Genomic DNA, 26,690 nt, shown 5'->3' with positions numbered 1-26,690 from the left:
TGGAACGAATTCTCGGGATGACACCAGTTTCAAGATATTAATTCCCGAACTCTGCGGATAAATGCATTGGCACTCCAGTTAATTTTGTGCTTCAATGCATAAAGCGACTTTTTGTTAAGAACCTAACTGGAATGCCAATGCATTTCTCCGCAAAGTTCGGGAATTATTATCTCGAAACTGGGGTCATCCCGAGAATTCGTTCCAAGTGGATCCGATCGCCTTGCGAACTCCACGGCTACAAATTTGTAAATTGCAATATGGGCCATCAGGTAATTAGTTAAAAACTTGCAATGCAATACTATGTATTTGCGTGCCTAGTTGGTGCCAGTACTGGGCATCCTGTGCGTGCTCGCATGCACTTCACTAAATTCGCAGAAAACAGTTATTCTAAGGTATTAAAAAGCAGATTACATGATATACTCCATTTTAATACAGCAGGCAACACTACAAAAGCTTGAGAGACTTCTCTCACTGGTTGTATTCGCAACCAAAAAACAGCATGTCGTGTATGCATGCATGCAAACCGCGTCTTGGCCTACATCCGTCACAATCCCACCCTTGCAACTTCCTCTGTTAAGCCCTTGGCATACAACACACTCGTCCATCCAAAATTTGAGTATGCAAGTGCAAGATATGAGCATTTCCAATTAAAGCTAATTAAAACACTCGAAGAAGTCTAGAACCAAGCTACTAGTTTCATCTTGAGTGATTATTCCTACAACTCTAGCATCACAGCGCTGAAACCACAACTTGATCTAGCCGCCCTGGCACATCGCCACAAAAATTCTCGACTAAATCATTATCAAAAGTTCTTTCATTGTTTGCCGCCTAAAAACAAGCTCATCGTTCCCATCCATAGCATGTCACGCAACACCCATCCAAATGCCGTAATCTCTCCACGTGCCCACATCACAACATTTCACCAATCATTCTTTATTCATACTGTGCGTGACTGGAATTTCCTTCCCAGCCATATCGTTACGATCACAGACCCTGCAGAATTCAAATCCGCCATCGAAGAAATCACGCACATCGATGCTAACCCATAGGATTATCGTGTATAGTGCTGCGCATCATTATTATTTCATTTATCATGCCTTGTATTCACAAAGTGACTTGTACTCATTTGACCTGTATTCACCAATTTTTACTGTAATTATGTTGTATCCCCTGTAACCACCCCTCATGTAATGTCCCTCACGTGACCCTTGATGTATAATAAATAAATAATAAATAAATAAATAAATAAATAAATAAATAAATAAATAAATAAATTTTTAATATCCCACGGACACACCGAGAGGGATTAGTTGCACGAATGTCTTTTTTTTTTTTTAGAGACTTGCTCTGAACACAACACTTTTGAGGGATACGTATGCACTTCATTATCGATCATTTACCTTTACACACAGCCCACAAGCAGCACCAAATTTCGAAACAGACTTGTATGCAACAAATTACATGCAATCTATATTATAATTCTTAATAATTTTATAATTTAACAATTACTTTCTTTACTCGGTAAAACTAATTACAATTCAATTACTCTTTTCAGAAACCAATCATATGTAACCAGTTACTTTATTGACGAGAGAAGCAGTAACAAGCCTCGCTATTTGTAGAACCTAAATTTGGCAAAACTACAGTAGAACGCCTGAGATCCCGCCACACAGCAGCCTCGCTAATGCGCATGTTGAGACAGGCAAACCCAGGCATTTAGTATTTGTTTCCTCATTTGAACAGTTCCACCAGACGTTGGCTGATGAATTGAACAAGTGATGGTGTTTCAATATCGAAGGCTACTTAGGATATTAATGCTAGGAAATCAGAAGCTTTTAATCAGCCCCACTGGGACCGTTTTCTCCAAGTCCAAGCAACAATGAAGCGCTTCGCTTCATGGAGGACTCCGATGTTGAGTAATACTATGTGCAAGATTCATATACGTTACAACACTGCCCCTCCGCCCCCACCACCCCAGTGCAAACTGACCAGTCTACCTCTCTTTCCCTCGTTTTTTTTATTCCAGCAAGTTCTCAGTGTTGCTGCTAATGTCTTCACAACAAAAATAAGGGACAATGACCAACAAAATTTTTAAAAGCAATTGTTAGTGCAGTTAACGTATGAAGAACTGCAAAGGATACACTGAAGAGGGGGGAGACGGGGAGCGCAAGCCAGCTTGTTCTGTTTACTGCATCTATGCAACGCTAATACTAAAAGTTCAACATAGAAAAAATAAATTACTATTGAGAAGTTGCTGAATTACTTTCATGGGACAGTAATTGGTATTTTTTTCTGTAACGTGTACAAGTCTAGACGATAGGAAAATCAGAGATTGACAAGCAACACATTGTTTTTAGATCACCATGACTTTTTCAGTGAATTTGCTGCTGCCGATTTCACCTGCTTCAGGAACAAGTCTGTATAAATTTGATTGAACCAAGTACCCCATGGTGTCCTTTCGCCATCAGATGATTTCCAATAGAAAGTTCAGAGACGGTGAGAACTTTCTTGCAAACAACACTTCTTTGTCGTAAAACCTGACATAACATTTATAAAATCGTAAAAGTAACCCAACTTCGTAGAGAACGAAAACTTCGGTTGGTAGGTATGCATATGAAAGATATGAGTCATCTAATTCAATGTAACATACTCCTATGTCATAAAGGATGAGAAATTACCACCTGGGAGGTGTCACAGATATTAACCTATTTACCACCGAGCTAGCAGAGTGACAGGTTTCCGTGACCAGTGGCCATGGAACACCAGCTGCATTCGCAACAAAAATATGTTGCATACTGGCAGAACAACGGCGCACAAATAATACATAATTTGAAGTAGTTGTAGCTGTAATCTATTAAGTAATCACAGTAAGACAACTGCAATGCAAAATGCACAGTTCTACGACCACACTACTTGCATAGCTTCCTCAGTGTTGCCTGCTAAGTGTTGACTTGTCAATAGGCTTTATCACACTTATGCTTCCAAGATTCATCATTAGTTCAACTATTCCCTGAAATTCCCTAAAGCAACTCACTGGTTTACCTAATATTCAGCACTGGATACATACAAGTGAATATTTGGTTCATTCACTTCGCAAGCTCCTATCAAAAGTAGATATCAATATGTGACAGCTGTCAACTCTCATAGATTAAACAAGTCAAATACTGAACAAGCACAGAAGTATCTGCCCTTTTTACAAATACTTCTAAAGAAATTATGCTTACCCCTGCAGCACAGATGCTGGGCTGTTGGGAACAGAATCAGTGACAGAGCCACCAAGCAGATGTTTACTCAACTCGCCGGTACCATCCTCAGTTCCAGACTCAATATGCTGTGAGCCATCGTCCTTCGTGTCCGGCTCGGTGCCACTGGGGGTCTCAGGGGTTTTTGCATCGTCTATGGAGGACTTGTCATCTTTTAGCTTATCATCATCCATGTCCTCACTCTGTGGCTCATCTAAGTTTGACATGGTCTCCCCTGCTGGTGATGGTGAGCTGACTGTTCCGGGGGCCCAGGCATCTTTTGATTCTTCTGCATCATCATCGTCTTCATCAGCTGTAGGCTGATGATCTTCTGGCACATCCCCTTCTGCAAGACACAAATAGACACAACCAAGGGCATTCTACCAGTGACATTTGGTCAAAAAATGTAGTCACAAATGGTAGTTTCACGGTAGTGCACAAGAATTGTTCTCCCAAAAGAATTTCTAAGAAAAAGTGTGGCAGCAGCAGACCACATGGTAACTGAAGCAATAAGCCCGCCCTTCCCTCCACAGTGGCTTTGGCATTCTGCTGCTGAGGAAGCAGCCACATTCCAAGGGGGTGGAATGCAGAAATGCTCGTGTACTGAGATTTAGGTGCGCATTAATGAAATTGAGGTTTTTGGTTGATCCCTCTTTCAGGGAAATTGGTCATAACACAAAAGTGAAACATGTATTCTAAGAAACAGTGGCAGCTTCATTGCACATCCACAAATACAAGTTCATAAATGTGTACAGTCATTTATTAATTACAGTTTTGCTCGAAGGGTGAAGCAATGACAGTGATAGCAAGCACCTTAGTGTTGTGCTGCTGCGCAGCATAAACACCACCCAAGAGGCTATCAGGCATCAACGGTATATACCGATGCGACAATGAGTGCATATGTGGCAAACTATGTCATTACAGCACCAATGGCATTGTGCCCATGCGCCCATACACATGTTTAAAGGTGAGCCGCCACACGAAGATGGCGTGAGCCACCACAGCACCATAGAGCAGTGACAGTTGTCAGGGATCACCTTTGAAAAATCACAGAAACACAGTCACTTGTAGACGCCGACCAAGACCACAAGTCACTTCCAAGCACTACCATCTTTACCACCCTTAGAGGTGTCCAGGTTCCCCGCCATATTTCCTACAAAATTACTTGGTGCTAAAACAAATGATATGAAAAATATCCTCACTGCAACAAATATACAACAAAAGCACTATTCCTTTAATAAAACAAACCGTTCTAACATTTCTATGCCTACTTTACCAATAGAGGTGTCCAGGCTGCCCGCCATATTTTCTACAAAATTACTTGGTGCTAATACAAATATAAAAAATATCCTCACTGCAACAAATATACAACAAAAATACCATTCCTTTAATAAAGCAAACCATTCTAACCTTTCCATACCTACTTTTTTAAACATAACGTAGGCACAAAATGGCAAAGTATAACTGCAAGACACTTCCAAGCACTACCATCTTTACTACCCTTATAAGTGTCCAGGCTGCTGGCCATGTTTTCTACAGATTACTGTGAGAAAACAAATCATGCCTAAATATCCTCACTGCAACATATATACTACAGTTGAATTGTGTTATTTCGACCCTGACAGGACATAAAAAAACTGATCAAATTATCTGGCGGGTCGAATTAAACAATATGCATAAAAATGTCAAAACACATCGCCAATTAATTTGACAGTATTTGCCAGAGTCTAACACGCCCCTGAAATCAAATGCCCGCCCACTTACTATATTTCTAAAGAAAACTAACCTTGAAATTACATAGAGAGCATAACAAAATAAACACAGACAAAATAAACAAAATAGAAACCTAACGTGCAATGAATTTTTTAGCAAGAAAAATATGTGTTGCACAATGACGACTGATTCTCTAAAGTCAGCTTAGCCGCAGTGCATTTGAGTTATGCGGTAAAGCGATAAACGCCGCAAAGGGGTTTTGGTTTTATATCCGATTGCAGCAGACTGGCAATCTTTGGCCAAATTTTCCTGAGAGGGGGGGGGGGAGTGTGCATTAGAATCGGGTAAACGCCACAAGTGGAGATTGTGAGCTACGGTTAATGCATGAAAATCTTCCTAGGGCTGGCCGAAAATTGGCGTTTTCGATGGGTGACGACGTGTGTTCAACGTATTCACTGTCCCCTACGTTTCGCCAAGACAGACACTGCCACTAAAGGGGTTGCTATTGTGTCACCATAGGGGTCAGGCATGTGCGAGCTAACTGGCCAAGTTCGAATTATCCGGAGATGGCTAACTTTAGGATTACAATAACAAAAGTTTCATATGCCATCGCCCATAGAAATGCATGGGAATTGGCCAAGACCTTAAGTCGGTACCGAATTAACCATAAAATCGAATCAACTGAAATCTACTGTATATCAAGAGCAGAATTTCTTTATTAATCAAACCTTTCTAACCTTTCTATGCCTACGTACATAACAATTAGGTACGCACAAAATGGCAAAGTATCACTATCTCACGGATTTGTGTAGTGACATACTTAAATGGGACAGCATGGTATAAAACACTTTTGTGTTAAAGGGCCACTAAAACCAATACTAAATCAAGCAAAAGTCATAGATTGGTGCTCAAGAACGTCTGAGGCATCAATATTATCACGAACAGAGCTTTAGTAATCGAGAAATTTAGATAAATGTTGGACACGATTAGAGACACTATAGGCACTCCTCATTTTAATTCTCTCATTAATACTCAACCACTTGTAATCAAAAGATTATTGCATTGCATCATAAAACGGAAGAAAATGCTACTTGCCCAGTTGTATTCAATTTCTTGAAAAAAGATGTTACTGATGTTACCCTTGACAACGACGCAGAAGGTCGAAAGGTTTTGTTTTCACCTGACTCTGCGCGCCCACGCTTCCACGTTTAAGTAGTTTCGTTATCGCGTAGTGCTGTGCTGGTTTTGATGCCTGCATAACTGCAAGTAGCAGAGAATGCCATGTCCATTTGATGTCGTGGGATGCCTGAACGGTCCCCGCAACTTGACCAAGAGCAGCAGCAACAGTGAATCCAACACTCTGTCTTGGCTTGATGTCACCATGGCCGCATGTTTGCGTTTTGCGCAAAAACCCATAGTGCCGTCTGTCGGGCACCCTTTTACTCACTGCCACCAGTAAAAGGTTGCGATGGCATATGCAACGTCACCACTACCTGCGTGGGCGATTTGAATTGCGCTAAAGGTATAAGGACCCTTAAGACGCAATTTTCTCGTCAAATAAATCTTTTCTTGGCACGAAACAAGCGATACGAGGTATCTGAAATGCTATTTTAACAGTCCACGTCGACTTGGTATTTGCCTTTATTGTCCCTTTAAGATAACCTAAACTATGGCATCTCCGATAGCCCCAGTGTTGCTTTGTGACATTACATACCATGCACGAATCTTTCTGCAGCTCATTCTCAAAAAAGGTGCATGTTTAGCCTTTAGAAGTCTTATGGAGGAGAGAGATTAAATTCAAGTCGCACATCACAATGCATTTTCATTTGTTGTAGCAAATTCACCGAGATCGTAGCAAACGTTTAATTTTTGCTACAATATCAAGTTTTGCACCTTTCCCCCTTTAAATATAAATCTTTGTATCATCATTTGTGCTACCACCCAGTGCTTTTATACCATCACTGCTTGATGTTTTTGATTCAACTTTTCATTTCTTGCAATTACATGTCAGGTTCGCCTTGTCATCCACTGAGGTAGTGCCGAGGGCTTTTACTCTTTGATTGGCTTTTTATACTTATTTTAGCCACATAATACATTTTTGTCTTGGTTTACATGTGCCAAGGTTTTCTATTCCTATGCGTACATGTTGCTTTTGTCTGTCTGGGCATGCTCTTCTATAACCTTGAGCACGTGCCATCAAGTTATGAAAGCTTAGTTCTGAATAAGTTGCGACTAGTGCAGTCACAGAAACAGTGGAAAACATGAAGTAGAAAACTATGTAGTGTGCATACATACACAAAGCATGGGCCATGTGGCAACAATAATTGTTTCATAGCAGCATATGCACTATGCACATCATCCCAAATTCTGGGTTTGTCAAGGCAGCTGATTAGATGCTCACACAAGGATCACAGTATGGGAGGCTTCCCATATTAAACAAGTGCCCTGTCCTTTTGACTCTTTGTACCACTTGTACAGTTTGAATCCATCACGTTCTATACCATCACGATGATGATATGTGGGTTTTTTGTGGCGCAAGGGCCAGATGTGGCCAAAGAGCACCATGACTGATAATGTTGTCTTAAGCGCCAATTGGTGAGCTGCGATGATCGCTATCGCTATATAGAAGCGAAATATAGCGTAAAACGATATATAGTATAAAATTATGACTGATACTTGGAGTGGTCTATGGATATAGTATGAATGACAAGTAATCATGGGGCTAAAATGCAAGAATATGGAAATAGCTCGTATGCCTCTTTAGGGGCCTTTGGGCCGAAAGGCTGGGAAGGCAGGTGCTTTCTTTAAATGCAGCTACCGCAGCAGAAACCTCTTTTAAGAGGCCGTGCTAAGGATTTCCTGGGGCTATAGCATGCAAACTATGTACACCTTTTAAAAATTTGAACAAAGGTTGATATTTAAAGAGAGGTTCTATACCTATGATCATTAGAGGATGAAGTGGAATTTGCTGCCGGGGTGGTAATGGAAAATGCTTTTTCCTATTAGCGTCTAATTCAGTGCATTGCAGCAGGACGTGAAACATGATAAGTGGCTGACCACATTTATCACACGTGGGTGGATCACCATCGGACAAGAGGTATGCGTGTGTACTGTTTGTGTGTCCTATCCTAAGTCTGCAAAGTGTTACTTCAATATGGCGGTTCTTTGATACCGGCGGCCAGTTGCCAAGATAGGGCTTGATAACATGTAGTTTATTTTCTGTTGCTTTATCCCACAACCGCTGCCAGTAAGGCCCGAATTTTTTCCTTAGGGAGGGCTTGAAGTCCATTACAGGGACAGTCGTGGAAGAGTTGGTAGCGTTCGCGTGGACGGATGTGGCTAACTGGTCAGCCAACACGTTTCCTTCAATCTCTCGGTGCCCCGGCACCCAGCATACCATGACATGCTGGTTGGACGCATAGGTGATGCATAATACTGTGTAAAATGATAGAATTACAGTGTTCCGATATTTTTTGACAGTTTTCAAAGCGTTTACGACGCTCCAAGAGTCCGTGTATATTACTGCCTTTGGGATATTAACTTCCTTAATGTGTTTAACGGCGGCCAATAACACCTAGGCCTCTGCTGCGAAAATACTTGTGTTAGGGTACAAAACACCGGCACCCGAAAAGGATGGACCGACCACTACGTAAGACATGCCAGATTAACACTTCGATGCATCTGTAAAAAATTCAGGAGTAGTATGTAGTTCGAGGAAGTACATTCGGATATGTGCGACAGGCGCGCGCTTTGCGACAGCTACGAAAGATGTGTCATAGTGTATAAGTTGCCACTGCCACGGCGGGGGCCGTATAGCAGGGGACATAAGGTGTTATTCAAGCAGTGGAACCCTTGTTTCTACAGCTAAGTCTCTAACACACAGTGAGAAAGGCTGTGCCACTGTGGGCCAGTTGCGAAAAAGTTGAGAACTGGGAAATCGTTTATGGTGGAATACACGGGCTGCTCACTGTTTGCGTTCACTCTCAGAAAATACAGTATAGACCACTTATAACGTAACCGCTTACAGTGCAAGACCGGATATAGTGCGGTCCTTTCAGACTCCCGTTAATTTTCCCATAGCACTCCATGTATAAACGTATCGCTTATAGTGCAGTTGCGGGAAACGAAATACCGGTTACAGTACGGCCGCCTGGGAGTACAGAAGTCAGCGGAGACAGCGAACGCTCCCCTCAAACGGGCGCCCCAAGAAGTGCTCGAGGAAGAAAGAGTGACGAAGTGGAGGAGAAGGGCACGTGGTGCGAACGAACAGCCAGTGAGGTCGAAACCAAAATATTGAGTGCGAATCGTGAAATATCACGGCGCAAATAGCGAGCGAGGGCCACGAAACTGCCAACACTGGCCAACGCTCGCTTCACGATAACGGCAGTAAACGAAACTTCAGGGAGCGGGCGGCGCCGGCACGGCACGGCGAAGGGTGCACGCGGAGACCGTGGAATGTGAGGGAGGAGGGTGCAGGGAAGCGGATTTCGCCTCGGCAACTCCGCCGCTTCGGTGGCTCCCCTCGCCCTCCCTCGTAACTCCTTCACTTTCGACTGTCATCGTGCGTGCTAGCCGCCGTGCAGGCGCCGCCGCTTCAGCCGGCCTGGCGCCAGCTCCCCGAAGTTTCGTTTTCTGCCGTTATCGGGAAGCGGGCGTTTGCCGGCGTGGGCAGTTTCGTTGGCCGGCCTGGGACAGCGCCGCTGCTTCCCTCTGTGCCGTAGCCGCAGCGTGCAAGGTCAACACGTGACTAGAAAGTAGAGGAAGCATAAAGGAGAAAGAAGGGTTCACTGCCGTTTTCTACGCGTAGCTACGGTAGCGTGGCTTGACTGAGACGTCGGCGCGTACACGCATATTCCTGCGCAATGCAGAATCGGCGACCTTGCCATTTGAGAGAGGGTGAAATTTCCGCTGCATTTAAAAATTTTTTTTTTTTCCATGCGACATTGAGGGGTCTCTCCTAAGCTTTTACTCTATAGGCCGTTTCACATGCTGCGAATGGAGCGAAAAAAATTGGTGCGACCGCACGCGTCGCGATGCGATTTTTGGCGGTGCCGGAGCAATGCCGGTCGGAGGCGCTACCGCGTGATTTATTTCGAATTGACGAGATTCGACTGTAAATTGAATTCAAACATCCTAGCTGCATTCCTAGACTGTCGCAGACACATGGCGGCTCGGTGCACATGTTTTGCATATGTGCGGGCCTCGAAAATTGTTGCTTTGTTTAGAGTGCGGTACCGCTTATAGTGCGGATATTCGCGACTCCGGCGACTTACATTATAAGCGGTCAACACTGTACATGAAAGACGAATATGTTCTCTGCAGATGAAGTGACCACTCATACGAGCTTTCCACAGGGCTTGTTTAAAGGCGCCTGTGGACAGGTGAATGCCTTAAGTGTTGGACAGGATCCAGCATCTTCAGAGCAGTTGGAGTAGCCGACTGGTAAACTATGGCTCCATAGTTTAGTCGTGTGCGTATGAGGCTTTTATACAAGTTCATAAGACATTTTCTATCACTACCCAGGGTTGTACGTGACAGCACCTTTAAGATATTCATTGTTTTTAAACATTTGTTTTAAAGATACTTTATATGTTGTATTAAGGTTAATTTCGCGTCTAAAATTATGCCTAAAAATTTATGTTCCCTGTTTACAGGCAGACGCCCACCACGCAACACAATTTCAGGATCAGGGTGCAGGCCCCTTTTTCTAGAGAAAACAACACAGGTGCTTTTTTGCGGGTTCAGTCTGAACCTGTTCTCATCAGCCCATTTGGAGACCTTGTTGAGAACAAGCTGGACCTGTCACTCAGATTGCGAGTAAACTTGATTGAAATCCTATCTGCACATCGTCAACGTATGTTGAATAAAAGATGTTACGTGGTATGCACAAACAAAGAGAATTCATTTTTACTATAAAGGGCGTGTAGCTGAGCACCCCCCGCCCTATGGCATTTCTGTTTCCTGTACAAATGTCCATGACAAAACATTGCCCACTCGAACACGGAATACGCGACTAGACAGATAACTTTCGATAACATTGAACATATTACCACGTATACCTAAATATGAGACGTCTCTCAATATCCCAAACCGCCACGTAGTATCATAGGCTTTCTCCATATCAAGGAATACAGATAAGAAAAACTGCTTATGAACAAAAGCTTCACGGATACGTGCCTCGATACATATAAAATGGTCCCTGGTGGATTGACCCTCCTGAAACCCACACTGGTATGGGTTGAGCAATTTGTTTGATTTAAGGAAGTGTAGTAAGCGACAGTTAATCATTTTTTCAAATACTTTGCAGAGGCACCTTGTTAATGTTATAGGTCTGTAACTTGATACAGAGGAAGGATCCTTTCCGCGTTTCAGAATTGGAATTATAATAGCCCTTCCAAACAGAGGGGATCTCGCCGGAAAGCCATATAACGTTGTAAAGGGAAAGGAGGGTTTTTTGTGTTTCGGAGGGTAGTTGTTTCAACATCTCATATATTACGTGGTCTGAACCTGGAGCACATGTATTGAAACAGTTCAGTGCTGCCTGCAGTTCTGCTATGCAGAATGGTTCGTTGTACGTCTCACTTGTTGCACATTTTCTTCCTAAATTTTGTTCTATTCGCGTTTTGTACTTTAGGAAGGTTTCGGAGTAGTGTGAGGAGATCGACGTGTGTTCAAAATGTATACCAAGAAAGTTTGCTTGATCTTCCAGGCTTTCTCTATGGCTATTTACTAAAGGCAGGGAATATGTTTGTTGCCCGTTAACTTTCTTCACTCTATTCCAGACTTTTCTCTCATCTGTGTACGAGTTCATGCTTGATATAAACTTTGCCCAACTCTCTCGTCTTGCTTGTCGGCGCATTCTCCTTGCCTGGGATTTTACATGCTTAAAGTTTTCCAGGTTAAAGTTCCAGGTTAAACTGGGAGTGCTAGCAGCGTTCTTAGGGACTGTTTAAGTTTAAAAATAGCCTACCTTGAATGACGGATGTTTCAGTGCCAAGCACATCCAGAGGGACCATGCGGGCATCTGCACATGGCTAACTTTTTCTTCAGTATTTATTTTTCGCTGGCTCTCGGGAAGCCTCCTTTGTTATTTCCTCACAGGTTGAGAGCCAGTGTCGGTTCACTGCGACCAACAGCATTGGCGACGCCTAAGAAATTTGTGCCACGTTCACGATGTTCAGGTATCTTCGATTTTATTGCAGCCAAATTTTAAGTATAGAATTCACGGAATTATACAACCAAGTTCACAGTTTGATCAGACACATTAGTGCACCAGATCTCTGCACATTCCCTGTGCTAAACAACGTGAGGCAAACATGTACAGAGCCTGACGAACCTGTTGAATCATTGGGTCTTTCCCGCTGAAGCAGTCGTTAATTACCAAATTGCACAAGCAAACAGCACAGGTGTTTTTTTGAAGATCAAGCAGTGACCCTACACCTTGCCGACTCCTTTATATGCTGCTCGAAGTGCTGTGGGGACACTCAACTCTCTCCCATGCTTACGTGCTTCTTTCTGCCACAATTGCACCACAGCAGGAACAGTTGTGTCACAGTTACAGCAGCTATGATGCGATAGCACTAGCACCCCACTACTGGTCTCTCCTAGGAGGAGTAGTACAAACTCATGAGGAACTATTCCTTCTCTTTGGCTCTGTGATTTCACACACACAGAGATATGTACCAAGTCACACCAGCTAGTTTCACAGGACCATCCTGTGGGAGATTTTTGGCTTTCAGAGCATGATACCAGCATGGCAAAATATTTGCTCACCCAAGCTAATTCCATGAAAGAGTGAATGATTCAACATCTGCTATCGACAGTTGCCAAGTCAAATGTCTTCAAATCTTGAAGCACTGCTCATTTGAAAAAGTACTCATTGAATTTTCCTTAGCTTGCAGTTTCCTTTGTTCCCAACAGCCCGACCCGCTGTGTTCGGCTTGTATCACATGTGTCACTAAGGTTGGCAGTTTGAAAGGCAGCAATGTACGCCACGAAACTTCAAATCACACAGGGAAAGTCCAGTTATAATGCACCTCTCTTACAGTGAACATTTTTCACACTACAAAGAAGTTCATTGTAAGCAGGCTAGACTGTATTATGGATTTTGTAAATTGAATAATTTCTGTTCCAGTGCAACAAGTTCTACTAATTCTTTGTGCATTCAATCCGGTACAAGTGGCAATCAAAACAATGACAAACCTTTTATTCACCTAAGTGCGGGAAAGGAAAGAAGTGACCACTCACCTTGTGTCTGCTCATCCTTTTTCAAAGGCGCATCAGGGGATTCTGGTGGCAATTCATCATCATTGGTCTCGGATTTCAAGGCGTCCTTGACAGAGTCAGACTCATCAGCTACAAGCTGCTCATCTATGTCGTCCTTGTCATCCTTGTCCTTTGACTCAGACTCCGAGCACACATGTTCAGCCGGAATCTCTGAGGCCTCCTTGCCACCCTCACTCTCAGGCTTTGTCTCCTGGTCAGCGCCAGTGCCATGCTCAGGGTCTGACTGTACACTCTCTTTGTCGTCATCCACGTTGGGGCCGGATGAGAGGGAGTCCTCAATAACAGTTTCAACGACCATTTCCTCTGATGCAACTGTCTCCACCATAGAATCGGCTGTACCAAAATAAAAAAAATTAAAAATCAGTAAAATGGATAAACACATTGTTAGCAAGTCATTAAGCTTAACATATGCAACAGGCAACCGAAAATAAAAGACTAGAATGCATTCATTCCATCCACTGCGAGATCGCGAAGGGCCAGAATTAAGTTGGAGGATTTTGGTGTTGTATGCATAGACGTGTAGTGCTCAGTTCGATTTTTTTCCCAGTCCACTACATTTTTAGGCAGGAAGTGGCGCCTGAACCGGCAAACCAGCACTTGACAGAATCAGTTCAAGTGTGGAGTAATTCTCACATTGTCTGATAACAAGTGCACAGCGTGCTGCTCGCGTGAGGGGTGTTTATTTCAGCTATATACTAGTGTCATAATTATAGTGATGTGATTGGCCAAGGCCGTTTTGGAGCAGAAAAACTAGCTTTTGGAGCATCTAAAGGCACATTAAAAGTTTCTAAATTGCCTTTGAGAGAAGCAAAAGAGCTCATTCTATTGCTTCTCTCAAAGGCGATTTTCTAACAAGAAAGAGCAAGTCCATTTTACCAGAAACAAGCACATTTTTACCAGGAAACGTTTAGATCAAAATACTAAGTACTATGTCGGCATGGACTGCTTAACTACCATTCCAGAAACCTCACAAAGCTTATTTCGTGCCAAGAAAAGACTTAGTTTATGAGAAAATTGCATCTGAAGTGTCTGAATACCTTTATCGCAATTAAAATCTCCCGCCATCAAACAGGCAAGTGGTGACGTTGCCTACGCCATCACTGCCCTTTGTTGCCGTCAGTGAATAAAACTGTGCTGAACAGACAGCAGTACAGATTTTTGCACAAACACAAACGTGCGGCCATGAAGAAGCCAAGCCAAGACAGAGCGCTGAATTCGCTGCTGCAGCTGCTTTTGGTAAAGTGGCGTGGTTCGTTCAGGCATCGTGCGACATCACATGGAAGTGGAATTCTCTGCTACTTGGAGTTTGTGCAAGTTTCGTGAGCCAGCAAAAGCAGCGCAGCACTATGCGATAACGAAACTACTGAAACGCGAAAGCACGGGCGGTGCAGAGTCGAGCGGAAATGAAACCATATAACCACCTGCGTCATTGTGAAGGGTAATGTCAATGAGTTCTTTTTTCTAAAAGTGAAATCGAACTGGACAAGCAGCACTTTCTTTCGACTTATAATGCAATACAATCATGTTTTTTGTAATGAGCAGTTGAGTGCTGGTGACAGAATTCAAATAAGAAGTGCCTTTGTCATCGGGCAAGTACTTGAATGTTCCGGGGGAGTAGCTAATCGTATCCTGCATTTACCTCAATTCCTCTATTACTAAGACTCTGTTCTCAATAATATTGATGCCTTTCCTCGAGATTCTCGAGCACTAATATATCACTTTAGCTTGACTCACTATTTGCCTTTAGTATCCCTTGAAACATGCGAATGCTAGGCATGATGATGAAGTAATGACAATGACAGCATGATGGCAATGGGATGACAATGACTGTGTGAAGACGATGGTATAGAAAATTACACCACTACAGCATAACAATGGTAGTACGACCACAAACCTCTCTAATGTCTACTTTAGCTTTCTGGTTTGCAGAAGGCTGGGCGTGAGAATGGCGGTAAATGTAGAAGTGTGCACAGAGAGAAAAGTTTGAGGAACTTGGCCACAAAGGAGTGTTAGGAGTGTGTACGAGGTGCTACCCAAAAGTTCCAGGAATAGTCGTAAAAAAGAAAGTGTTGACCATAATGCCTAATCAGCACTGTCTCCAAAGTAGTCCCGTTGAACATGTATACATTGATCCCCGCTTTTCTGCCGCAATTTCATGCGTTAGTGGAGCTCTCCAGGCGACAGTGTGTTTAGGACCACCTGCGATTTCGACTGGATCACTTCAACAGCACTCTAAATACAGTTGCACCCTTTGGGGCGTATTTTTGCCACAGAACAATAATCGTCATCTGACTTGCGTGGCTTTCCTTTCTTTAACGCTGTGCGCCCGGCACTTCTCGGTCACGAACGGCAAGAGCGTTATCAGCGTGACACAGTGTTCACGACAGGAAAGTAGCAAGTGCAGAGTTTTCAAGATAGGAAACGCAAGCAAGACCGATGACGATTATTGTTGTGTGGCAGAAACGCACCCACCCCAAAGGGTGCAACTGTTTTTAGAGTCAGTGTGAAACCGACGTCGTTTCAGCCTCAACAACTTTGGGAAAAAGAAAAAGTCACAAGGGGCGAAGTCAGGTGAATAGCGTGGGTGCGGAAGCACTGTGATTGTTTGGAAGTCAGGAAATGTCGAACGAGTGGTGTATGAGCGGATGCGTTGTCGTGATGAAGAAGTCAGTTGTTGTTCCACTACTCCGGACGCTTGCAACGAATGCTTTATCTTAAGCACCTCAAAATGTCACAATAAAGCTCGCTGTTCACGGTTTGTCAAGGAGGTAAGAATTCCTTTTGGACAATTCCATGTAGGTAAAAAAAAAGTGAGCATTGAGTCATGGACTTCACATTCCCACAAACTTGACGTGCATTTCGCGGCCGCTGGGAATTTGGCGACTTGCATTGCAACGACTGCTGTTTGGTTTGAGGATCGTAGCCATAAACCCATGTCTCATCCCCGGCCGCTGAGAATTTGGCGACTTGCATTGCGACGACTGCTGTTTAGTTTGAGGATCGTAGCCATAAACCCATGTCTCATCCCCGGTTATTACACTGGAGAGGAATGTGGGATTGTCTGACTTGTAGTTTTAGTTCCGTACAGACAGAATCACGGTGCAGCTTCTGTTCGTCACTGAGCCGTATTAGCACGAATTTTGCAGAAATGTGCCTCATGTTCAAAACATCCGAAAAAATTTGCTGAACTGTGCCACATGATTGTCTTAGAATGTTGCAGATATCCTTTATAGTTCGACTGTGATTTCCGAACTTCCGCTATCTTTTCCAGGGTTGTGCTCTTTGACGGGCGTCCAGAACGTTCATCGTCGTCAACACACATTCGACCCTCTTTGAAGCGTTTACGTGATAAAAACATCCTACTTTGGCTCATGGCGTCGACTCCAAAAGCGTCCTATAGCATACGATGAGTTTCTGTCACAGTTTTGCCAAGTTTAAAACAAAACTTGATGAAAATCCTTTGCCCCTTGAAGTCTGCCATAATTGTTGCCAAGAAATGCGCGAAATCAATGAAACATTGTGTTACAAAACACCACTTCGCAAAACAACGCTTCTTATATGCAAGTCGTTCTGCACACTGATCTGCAAGGCAGCTAGCGGCAAAAATGTGCACCACACTCAGTTTGCCCGTGCTTTTCAAATTACCGGAACTTTTGGGTAGCACCTTGTAATGCTCGCTCACTAAGCTACACCAGCTGCAAACAGCAAAACGGCAGCAGTGCAACAAAGAGAAACAAATCCAGTGGCACATGCAACGAGTTACCATTGATGTAAATTTGCAGCCATAACATGCCCATTTGATGAAACCACGGCAAAGCCACATCATGAAAAGGCTTCATTGTACAGTGGAACGCCTTTCCATAAAGTGTTACAAAAGTTGCGTGCTCTCACCTAAAAAGCGCCATTTCGGCAATTGCCGTAACCACTACATTTCAAGCCCACCTTTTACTTCCTCCATGCGCACGCATGACGAGTGTATGTGATGGAGAAGGTGGCTTGTAGATATGTGGAGTCTCGAACTCGAGAAATAAGTTTCGTTTTTTTAAGTAGCAGAAAACACCTTATGAAACAGCTTTGGAGAACATCAGCAAAAATGTAGCAGGATTTGCCTTTTAAAGCAGTTTGGAGCAATTGGAACAGCAATCTCAACACTGTAATTACTACAGTGCAAACAACAAAGACGAAAGGGAGACACGAAACGACAGGACGACATGTTGGTGTCAATTTTATTGTCTAGCAATTCTGATGAAGAAAACAAAAACCAGGCCTTATGCAGTGACCTCTATGCCACAATGCAACCAGTTATTGTTTGTACTGAGCACAACATGCGGGACTGTAGCAACCTCCATCTACCTTCAAAATTTAAAAATTTAAAGTGCACCTTTAACCATTTGCGGTCTGAAACTTTTACCCGCTTTCCGGCTGTCCTGGTCCGAAACTATTTTGCCAGTTTGTGGTGCCACGAAGAAAAACACACACTGCGGAAGAAAAACTAACAGGATATTTATTTTTTCTCTTGCATTCTGAAGGACACTCCTCTACCGATAATTGAGCAGCGTGTGATACTGCTCGAAGCATTTTTCTAGGTGCAGGCCAGTGTTGTTACTGCAGGTTTTGCAGAAAAACAGTTTCCCTCCTTCCTCCGTTTGTTTTTCGGTCGCTACAAAAAGCACAGTCTTTGCTATTTCGGCCTGGGAGCTTGTAGGTGAAATGGCTCCTCCCATCTAGCCTTTCCTCGCACTCCTTCCGTGCAGACGGGCCCCGCTTTTTGGCTCTAGCCCTAACGTGACCCACCAGTTGTAGGATGAGGTTCCGGCAGTACTGCAGGTGTAGCTGTTCTTTCTCATCATGATTCCGCAGCCGTGTGTGCCTCAAAATAAAGCTATTGACAATGGAAACCTCTAGAAGCCAGAAAAAAGCTTTCGCCGCCATTTCATTGTCTTTCGACAAAATGTCTCCGCTGCCATCGTCTTCGTCACTAGCTTCTGTCGAATCACTGTTATCACTATCTGATGGAGGCACGTAATTCTCTTCCTCACTAAAGTCATCATCGCTTTCACTAAATGCACCACTGTAAAACGCACGCGGTGAAAAAGTGGTCATGCATCTCAGCGCGCAAGTCAGAACGCTCTGGTATACAGAAGCCATGCTGAACATTGTGCTGCACCCTAGTGCAAAAAGAAGTAAACTTCAACAAACAAAGTTTACTTATCCCTCAAGAGATGGCGCATCATGTATACAAAGAATGCGTACGAATCGTAGTGAGAAAAACTGCGAAATTTAACCCCCGAACACCCTTGTCAGGCGGTGCCCGACAGCGGACCGCTACGGCCGTGTTGCGTTGTCGGGCCCTGCCCGACAACGGACCGCAAAGAGTTGAGGCATCTGACACCACATATGGTCACTGCATGATGTGTAAGTGGAAACGGTGATGTCGCAGCTGCCTGTCCTAATCAGTTCATAGGTTTTTTTTTTTTTATTTATTGATGCTGTCAGCCCCCAGAGAGGCTATTACAGGAGTGGGTAGAGTAATAAAGAAATACACAAAAAGAATAGCAATTGGCACAAGCAAAGACAACTTTGATAGAAACAGCAAAAATGAAAAAGAAGGTATGCGTGATGTCAATGCAAGCATAAAGATCTCTTTCAAGACGTACACAGTAGTCTATCGAAATACAGTTCAAATCAAATTCAATTCTAAAGCCTTTTGGTTTCAATGAAAACTCAGACAAGTAGTCTAGGCTGGAAGATTGCTAATAGCCGAACCTTCATATAACAGATTACAGTGGAATCTCGATACGATCACGGCTAATACCAATTTCCGGATGATACTAATTTTTCTGTGGTCCCGGCCGAGCCCCATTACATTGAAATGTGCTAGAGAACGATTTACGAATCGATTTTCGACCCGCGTCGGTTGATACGAATAAACGCCGCCCCACCGACGGCCGCAAAAGAGAACGGCGCGCAGTCACGCGCTTTCTCCCTTTCTCTTTTGGTGCGGAGGCCGCGACTGGGCACGAAGAGTTTGAAGCGGTGGCACTTTTGATGCTTTTGTGCTTTGCTTCCTTTTCCGCGTGCCATCGGCCAGACGGAGTGGCTGCTGTGCTTCGGGCCGCGTTCTTTGTGTTTGTGCCATTTTGCCTAGTCGCAGTGAGCCATGTCTATTGAGATACGATCTCGGCTGATTCGCGCGGCCGTACGCTGAGGCGTGGGAGCCTCCGTTGGCGCGTCTTCCGTCGACTGCGTTATCGGTTCCGATGGCACAGGGCGATTGTCTCTTCCGCTGCCAGAGTCACATGGTGCAAGATAGCGCGGCACGCAATCCACGGTGCAAGGTAGCGCGGCACGTTCAGTCGGGTGCTCCTCCACTTCTCCCACTAATCGCCGTATTTTTCTTGCCGTAGGAGGCTTGCGCTTTCGTATTCCGAAGGCGTGCTTCATCCAAAATTTCTTCTCCAACGAGCGACGATCCATCACTAACCTGGGAGCTCTCAGTAATCCGAATTCTGTGTGTCAAGATAAGACGCCGGCGTGGCTTACGAAGCAGACAACTGCAGTTGCAATCTTGCCCCTGTCACAGCAGCAACCAATGGAGAGACGCCTTTCAGCACGGCAGCCAATAGGAGGCGCGCTTTCACCGGAGGGCCCATGTGACTACCTATCGCAGACCCGCGCTTCTTTTGCGTTTACGCGTTTGTTACAAAATCGACTACAGACAAATTGAGAAGCGGAATGGCGAAACTTTGAGCTTTCGAATGATACCAAGATGGCGGCGCTCGGTGGCGAGAAATACGAGATATGACTCCGTGAACTGCGGTGATTTTGCGCGATTTAAAGCTGTTTTCTCACCCTGCGCACTGACGAATTAATCTTTTTTGGGCACTTTTAGTACGTATTCAGCCAAACCATTTTCACACAGCGTAGATTAGGCATTGCAGATACCGAAACGCGTGGTTTTCAAAAATCGATTTTCTCGCGAATTTCGCGATCTGATCCCTGCGTCCCAGTCCCCCCTTAATTTGGCTAGTTTTAATTGCGTTTCGATGATAAGAATTTCAGCTAATATGAATATTTTTCATGACCCTATGAGATAGATAGATAGATAAACTTTAATTCAAATATAGTTTTGTCTTGCCCCAATGGGGCATCGCTAATGGTCGGGGCCCCTAGTCCAGGGCTCCGCTGGCTCTTGCCATCTTCTCTGCTCTCTGGATCAGCTTGAGCTGGTCGTCGAGGGCCGAGCTGGACAGCAGTGCCTCCCATTGCTCCCTCGTGGTGTTCGTGTCATGGTGTTCTATGTTGTGTAGCGTGCACTCCCACGTAATGTGGTATAGGGTTGGTGTGGCCCCACACCACGGGCATTCGTCCCTGTAGGCTGTGGGGTGCAGGCGATGTAATATGTGTAGGTTCGTGTAAGTGCCTGTCTGGAGCCTACGCCAGGCAGCGGCATCCTCCGTCTTTAGTATTCGATGGGGTGGGGGATATCGCAAGCGACTCCCTCTGTGGTAGTTGAGGATTGCTGAATACTCGGGGTCAACTGGGTCAGGGTCATCTGCAGTCGGCGTGATGAGTGCTCGGTTATATGCAAATTCTCGAGCTGCTCTGTCGGCATACAGGTTACCCGTGATGGCAGCGTGACCCGGTATCCAAATGATGGTTATGATGGTGTTGTCGTCAGTGTCCTCCTTGGGTATTTGGGCAAGGACTTGTGCCGCAGGTCTTGCGATTCTTCCCTGTAGGAAGTTGCGGCAGGCCTGCTGGGAGTCCGCGAGGATCGACAGTGGTTTTCTTGCGTGTTGACCTTCGAGGATGGCTAACGCGATGGCCAGTTCTTCCGCTTCCGTGATCGTGCAGGGGCGGGTCGATGCACCGGAGGTGACGTGGCCTCGGCGGTCGCATACCACTGCCACTGCGCCCTTTTTCTTCGTTCCGTACATAGCGGCGTTCGTAAAACGGGCCGTGGTATCGAACCTGAATGTTTTCTCTATGTATTGGGCCCTTGCTTTCCTCCTTCCGGAGTCCCCTATGAGATTCGTATCATCGAGATTCCACTGTATTGGATATACAGTCAAAGCCCAATTTTTCGGACATGCCCAATACATCGGACCTACCTAAAAATATGGATGCCTTCAAAGCATTGCCACTACCGCTGAAACCATTTGCTGTGAATCTTTTTCTTTTTTTTTTTCAGCGACATAAGGTCTCAAGTACTATTAATTGAAACCAACACCACCGCCACTTTATCCCACACAGTCGAACCATTTTGAACCAGTGTTCTCACACGCCAATTCACTGACAGCCGTAGCTAGCCATAGATGTACCCATTTGCATTTGGCCACATGTGTTTGGTGCGTTTGGCATACTTCCCAAATCCCTGAACTTTAAAATTTTTAAACATCCTGCATACATGAGGAGGAGGACAAAGGAGGAGTGAGGTGGCTACCAATTTTCTATTAAATGCTGACAGCCGCGTAAAGCGAAGCAGGAAATCAGTTCTTGTTGAAGCCAAGAGGCGGCAGCACAATAATGTTTCAGTTTTTATTATAGCCATGGGAGGTTGCCGCACCTCCAGACTGACGCTTGGCAGAGCTTCAGACCCAAAAGGAGCTTTCTTTTTTTTGTTTGTTTGTCGCCGTAGATGTACATTAGCATCCATTTGAGACTTGTTTTCACCACTATACATGTACAGTGGTGACCCTGAAAGGCTAAACCATCACTATCTATACAGCATTAAATCAAAAGTTACCACCCACACACAGCACAAAACCTAACAGCAAAAAAAATTTGCAGGACACTTAAGCTTCGCCTTTAAAGTGGAACACGATAGCACTCAAAGATCCCTGGATGCTTATCAGGCTTTTCTCTCATATATCCTTACCTATTTTTGAACCAAACTTGATAAATGTTGGCATGTTTGTTTAGCTTCTTCTCACGATTCTAAAAATGCAGTAAACTTTTCTCTACGTTTATTATTTCATTACATAATTAAGAAAACAAGGTCTTTTGTTCTTACAACAATATACAAATAACTGCCACATGAAAATATAAGAGTGACATATGAATCAATAGCAGAAAGCTCAAGACTCACAACATAGGAAGCATTTTTATGATTGTGTCAATATTTCTTACTTTATACAGTTAAACCTGGATATAACGAAATTGACAAATTCCCGAAAAACTTCGATATAAAGAGGATTTCGTTATATGCAGGTTCGGCACGAAAATTCAAAAAAGACACGCTTACCGTATTTACTCAATTATAACGCGCCCTCAATTGTAACGCGCACCCGTTTTCCATTTTCGTCGAAGCACTTATCCCCGGAATGTCACACCAGGTACCGGATGCGTGGACGCGTGTCGTTTCGCACAAGCGCGAGGCATCGGAAACGAAGAGCGAGTGTCACGATGGCGTCGTAGCGATGTATAGTGTTACAGTAGAACCCCGCTGTTACGTTCCCGGGGGCTGCGTTTTCCCGGCTGTTACGTCATTTCCGGCTGGTCTCGGCACAGCTCCCATAGAACCCAATGCATTGATAACCCCGCTGTTGCGTCTCAACTGTGGGACCGTTCCCGCATCATACGTTGCGAACTGCCACCCCGCGCCGGCCCGAGCGGCCATTTTGACTTTTCATGTCGCTTGGCTTGGTGGCTTGATGATGGCATTGGCCACCCAAAGTGCCGGGGGTGACAACTATGACGTATTTTCGGTTTCCGCCAGCAAAAGTATGGCCCTTGAGATTCGTATCTGCTATATAAAGATGGTGTCTATGACGTGTTGTGGCCCTAAAATTGGTTTTGGCTCATAGATATTCCGTATAAAGTCCAAGGACAATAACGCAGTCGCCGCGCGCCGTATGCTGTATGTGCGAGTGAAAATGTGCGAGGGGAGATCTCGCGCGCGCAAGAAAAGCAGGGAGGAAGCGCACTTTTATCCGTTGCGCTCGAGGCACTGGCGAGAGAGCGAGGGGGGAGGGATAGCGGGGCGGCGTTGTACTGTACTCTGGCATCAACTGCGTACTGCGCGGCAGCACGCGGGCCGTATCTTGAAAGCAATCTGCGTTGGGGCAGAGTCTAGGCAGTGTAGGTGTGGCGGCGGCTCGTAGCTTTGTGCGTGCTGTGCGTTCTCGGCGCTCAGTTCGCATTGAAGCGAGAGACAACAGCACGAAGGTCACTTCGCTCGCTTCTGCAGCGGCGCTTTCACACGCCGGCAGCGTTTGACAGCGCGTGTCCGCGCTCATCGAGTGTGATGTGTCACAGCGTGTAGCAGCGCGTCGGCAACATAAACTGGAAAAGGAGAGAGTGCCGGCTTGGCGGGCTAGGCCAGCTGCAGCAAGTGGCAGGACCAGGTTTGAATGAAGGGAGGAGGAAAGGTCACGCCCGTGGCGGCGAGATCGCCGGGTCAAGGGATGCAGGACCTCCTCACACACGCACGCACATGTGCGCTCGCTTCACATTCCGTCGCGGCAGAGAAGGTGCTTCCGGTTGCTGCTCGCGCAAAAATGACAAAATTTGGGGCGAAATCTCTAGGTTGTCGGAGGGGAAAATTCGTGATATCAGGGGGTCTCGCACTGTCACTTTGTTACGTAGAGGTCTCAAATACATGTGCTTCTATGGAGTAACGGCGGGGAATAGAAAAACTTCGAATATATCCAGGAATTCGTTATATGGAGGTTCGTTATAAGCAGGTCTAAGGGCGATAACTGAACTCCATTGTTTTGAACATGGCCTTGCATTTGGCCACACAAAAGACCAATTGAAAAGTGCTTCCTATGTTGTGTGCTCAAAACATCTACAGTGGAATCTCGATGATACGAATCTTACGGGGTCACGAAAAATATTCGTATTAGCCGAAATTCGTATCATCGAAGCACAATTAAATCTAGCTAAATTAAGGGGGGACGCCGGGATCCGATCGCGAAAATTGCGAGAAAAATTGATTTTTGAAAACCACGCGTTTAGGTATCTGCCAACGCCTAATCTACGCTGCATCAAAATGGTTTGGCTGAAAACGCACTGAAAGTGCCCGAAAAAGTTTAACTCGTCAGTGCGCAGGGCGAGAAAACAGCTTTAAATCGCGCAAAATCACCGCAGTTCACGGAGCCATATCTCGTATTTCCCGCCACCGAGCGCCGCCATCTTGGTATCGTTCGAAACCTCAAAGTTTCACTGTTCCGCTTCTCAATTCGTCCGTCGTCGCCAACTTGTAACAAACGCACAAACACCAAAGAAGCGCGGGTCTGCGATAGATAGTCACACGGGCCCTCTAATAAAAGCGCGCCTCCGATTGGCTGCCGTGCTGAAAGGCGTCTCTCCATTGGTTGCTGCTATGGCAGCGGCAAGATGGCAACCACAGTTGTCTGCTTCGTAAACCACGCCGGCGTCCTCACTTGACACACAGAATTCGGATTGCTGAGAACTCCCAGGTTAGTGATGGATCGTCGCTCGTTGGCGAATAAACTTTGGACGAAGCACGCCTTCGGAATACGGAAGCGCTCCTACGGCAAGAAAAATACGGCGATTAGCGGGAGAAGCGGAGGAGCACCCGACTGAACGAGCGCAACCTTGCACCGTGGATTACGTGCCGCGCTATCTTGCACCGTGTGACTCCAGCAGCGAAACCCACAATCGCCCTGCGTCATCGGCACCGATAACGCAGCCGACGGAAGACGCGCCAACGGAGGCTCCCACGCCTCGGCGTATAGCCGCGCGAATCAGCTGAGATCGTATCTCGGTAGACATAGCTCGCTGCGACTAGGCAAAATGGCGTAAAAAAGAACGCAGCCCGAAGCACGGCAGCCACTCCGCCCGATGGCACGCGGAAAAGGAGGAAAAGCACAAAAGGAACAAAAGCGCCACCGCTTCGAACTCTTCGCGCCCATTCGCGGCCTCCGCGCTGTCTGGCGTCCCGTCCGCGCCTCCGTACCAAAAGAGAAAGGTAGAAAGTGCGTGACTGCGCGCTGTTCTCTTTTACGGCCGTCGGTGCGGCGGCATTTATTCGTAACAACTAACGCGGGTCGGAAATCGATTCGTAACAACCGTTTTCTAGCACGTTGCAAAGTAATAAGGCTCGGCCGGGACCGCAGAAAAATTCGTATAATCCAGAAATTCGTATTAGCCGTGATCGTATCATCGAGGTTCCACTGTACCTTCATGTTGCAAAAAGAATTGTTATTCTATCTGTGATAGCTACTGATCTATCACAGTAAATGTATTGCTGGATGTGCAAAATTAGTATTTTGCGAAAATGAAGAAAACAAACAAATCTCCCACAGTATAGTTTTAAAATTAATACATTTTGGCTTAAATACTGACATACGAGATAAGAAACTTGGAAGATCAAGAGAACAATAGATGCAGAATCCGAAAATGTAATTTTACCAAGCTCGAATTTTTGGTAATTTTTAAGCCTAAAAACCCATGTCCCCCCTTAAGTCACACTTTAAGACTTTTCTGACGGATTTTACTTTTAGAAATTCAATTTTTGTTCACAAATGCCTTGCGCCACGCGAAGGACCTGCCTGGTCGGGGTGGTTCGGGATGATGCGGTTCGGCATGATTATTTCTGCCAACGACGCCGGCACTTACGCAGACACCGACGCCGGATTTTCTGCGACACGGGGCCCTTAACACTATCGCATTAAAACAATTTAACATCAGTGAAAAAAACATATAGTAGACTGGTGCCTTGACACTGTCAAGGTCCTTTCTGCTCAGGCAAAAAGAAACAAAAAGTGTGTTCACACACATCATTCCCACATGCAATCGTGGAGGCTTTTATATTTTCATGCCCAATTTAGCTGCGATCTAGCACACAATAAACGAGGGCCCACAACCACAGTCATGACAATGAATGCCAAAGTGTCCACTTGTTCCTTTTTAAAAGTTTGAATACTACAGTCTAAGCAGCAATTATCGTATTTATGTACTCGCATAATGAACGCACTTTTTTTTCCCGAAAAATATGCACAATCATTATGCAGGGTAAAATTTTGAAAAATTTTTTTTTCCACGGCCACCTCTAAAAAAGTCGCAGTTTCGCCGGAAAGGCGAACCATCGATTGCGATAGCAAATGCGTAGACAGCTAAACGAAGTAAGAATAATAGTTTTATCGGCCATATGTACTTGCAAACATTCAGTACCTATGTAGATTAACAAGAATGGTGTCAGCACGCACAGGCAAACATGAACACATCATACTCGTGACTGCGGACACTCGCTGTCAATGTTGGCATGAGTAAGTGGGGGAGCAACAGCGAGCGAAGTGACCTTCATGCTGTGTATCGCTTCAATGCAAACTGAGCGGCAAGAACGGAGCACGCACAAAGGTATAAGCCACCGTCGCACTGCTAGACTCAGCCCCCGATGCAAATCACTTTCAAGATAAGGTACACGTGGCCGCGAAGTGCGCAGTTGCTGCGCCGCCCCCTTCCTATACGACGTGTTTC

At 45.1% G+C, this 26,690-nt stretch overlaps 1 protein-coding gene across 8 annotated transcripts in view; it reads right to left on the bottom strand.

The window, feature by feature from the left end:
• The window catches only part of LOC119457885 (bromodomain-containing protein 8), a 108,798-nt gene that overhangs the window by 30,103 nt on the left and 52,005 nt on the right, over nt 1-26,690 (bottom strand). For all 8 annotated transcript variants that reach the window (XM_049665356.1, XM_049665345.1, XM_049665350.1 and 5 more), the window contains 2 exons: nt 13,203-13,574; nt 3,225-3,588 (listed from right to left, as the gene is read on the bottom strand). In XM_049665356.1, coding sequence (XP_049521313.1) covers nt 3,225-3,588; nt 13,203-13,574 — 736 coding nt within the window. The remainder of the gene's footprint in view (nt 1-3,224; nt 3,589-13,202; nt 13,575-26,690) is intronic.

The sequence above is a fragment of the Dermacentor silvarum genome, chromosome 1 (assembly GCF_013339745.2).
Source record: "Dermacentor silvarum isolate Dsil-2018 chromosome 1, BIME_Dsil_1.4, whole genome shotgun sequence".
In the NCBI taxonomy this organism is placed as follows: domain Eukaryota; kingdom Metazoa; phylum Arthropoda; class Arachnida; order Ixodida; family Ixodidae; genus Dermacentor; species Dermacentor silvarum.
The sequence above is the reverse complement of the archived record's forward strand: the minus strand, read 5'-3'. Positions and strand labels throughout refer to the sequence as shown.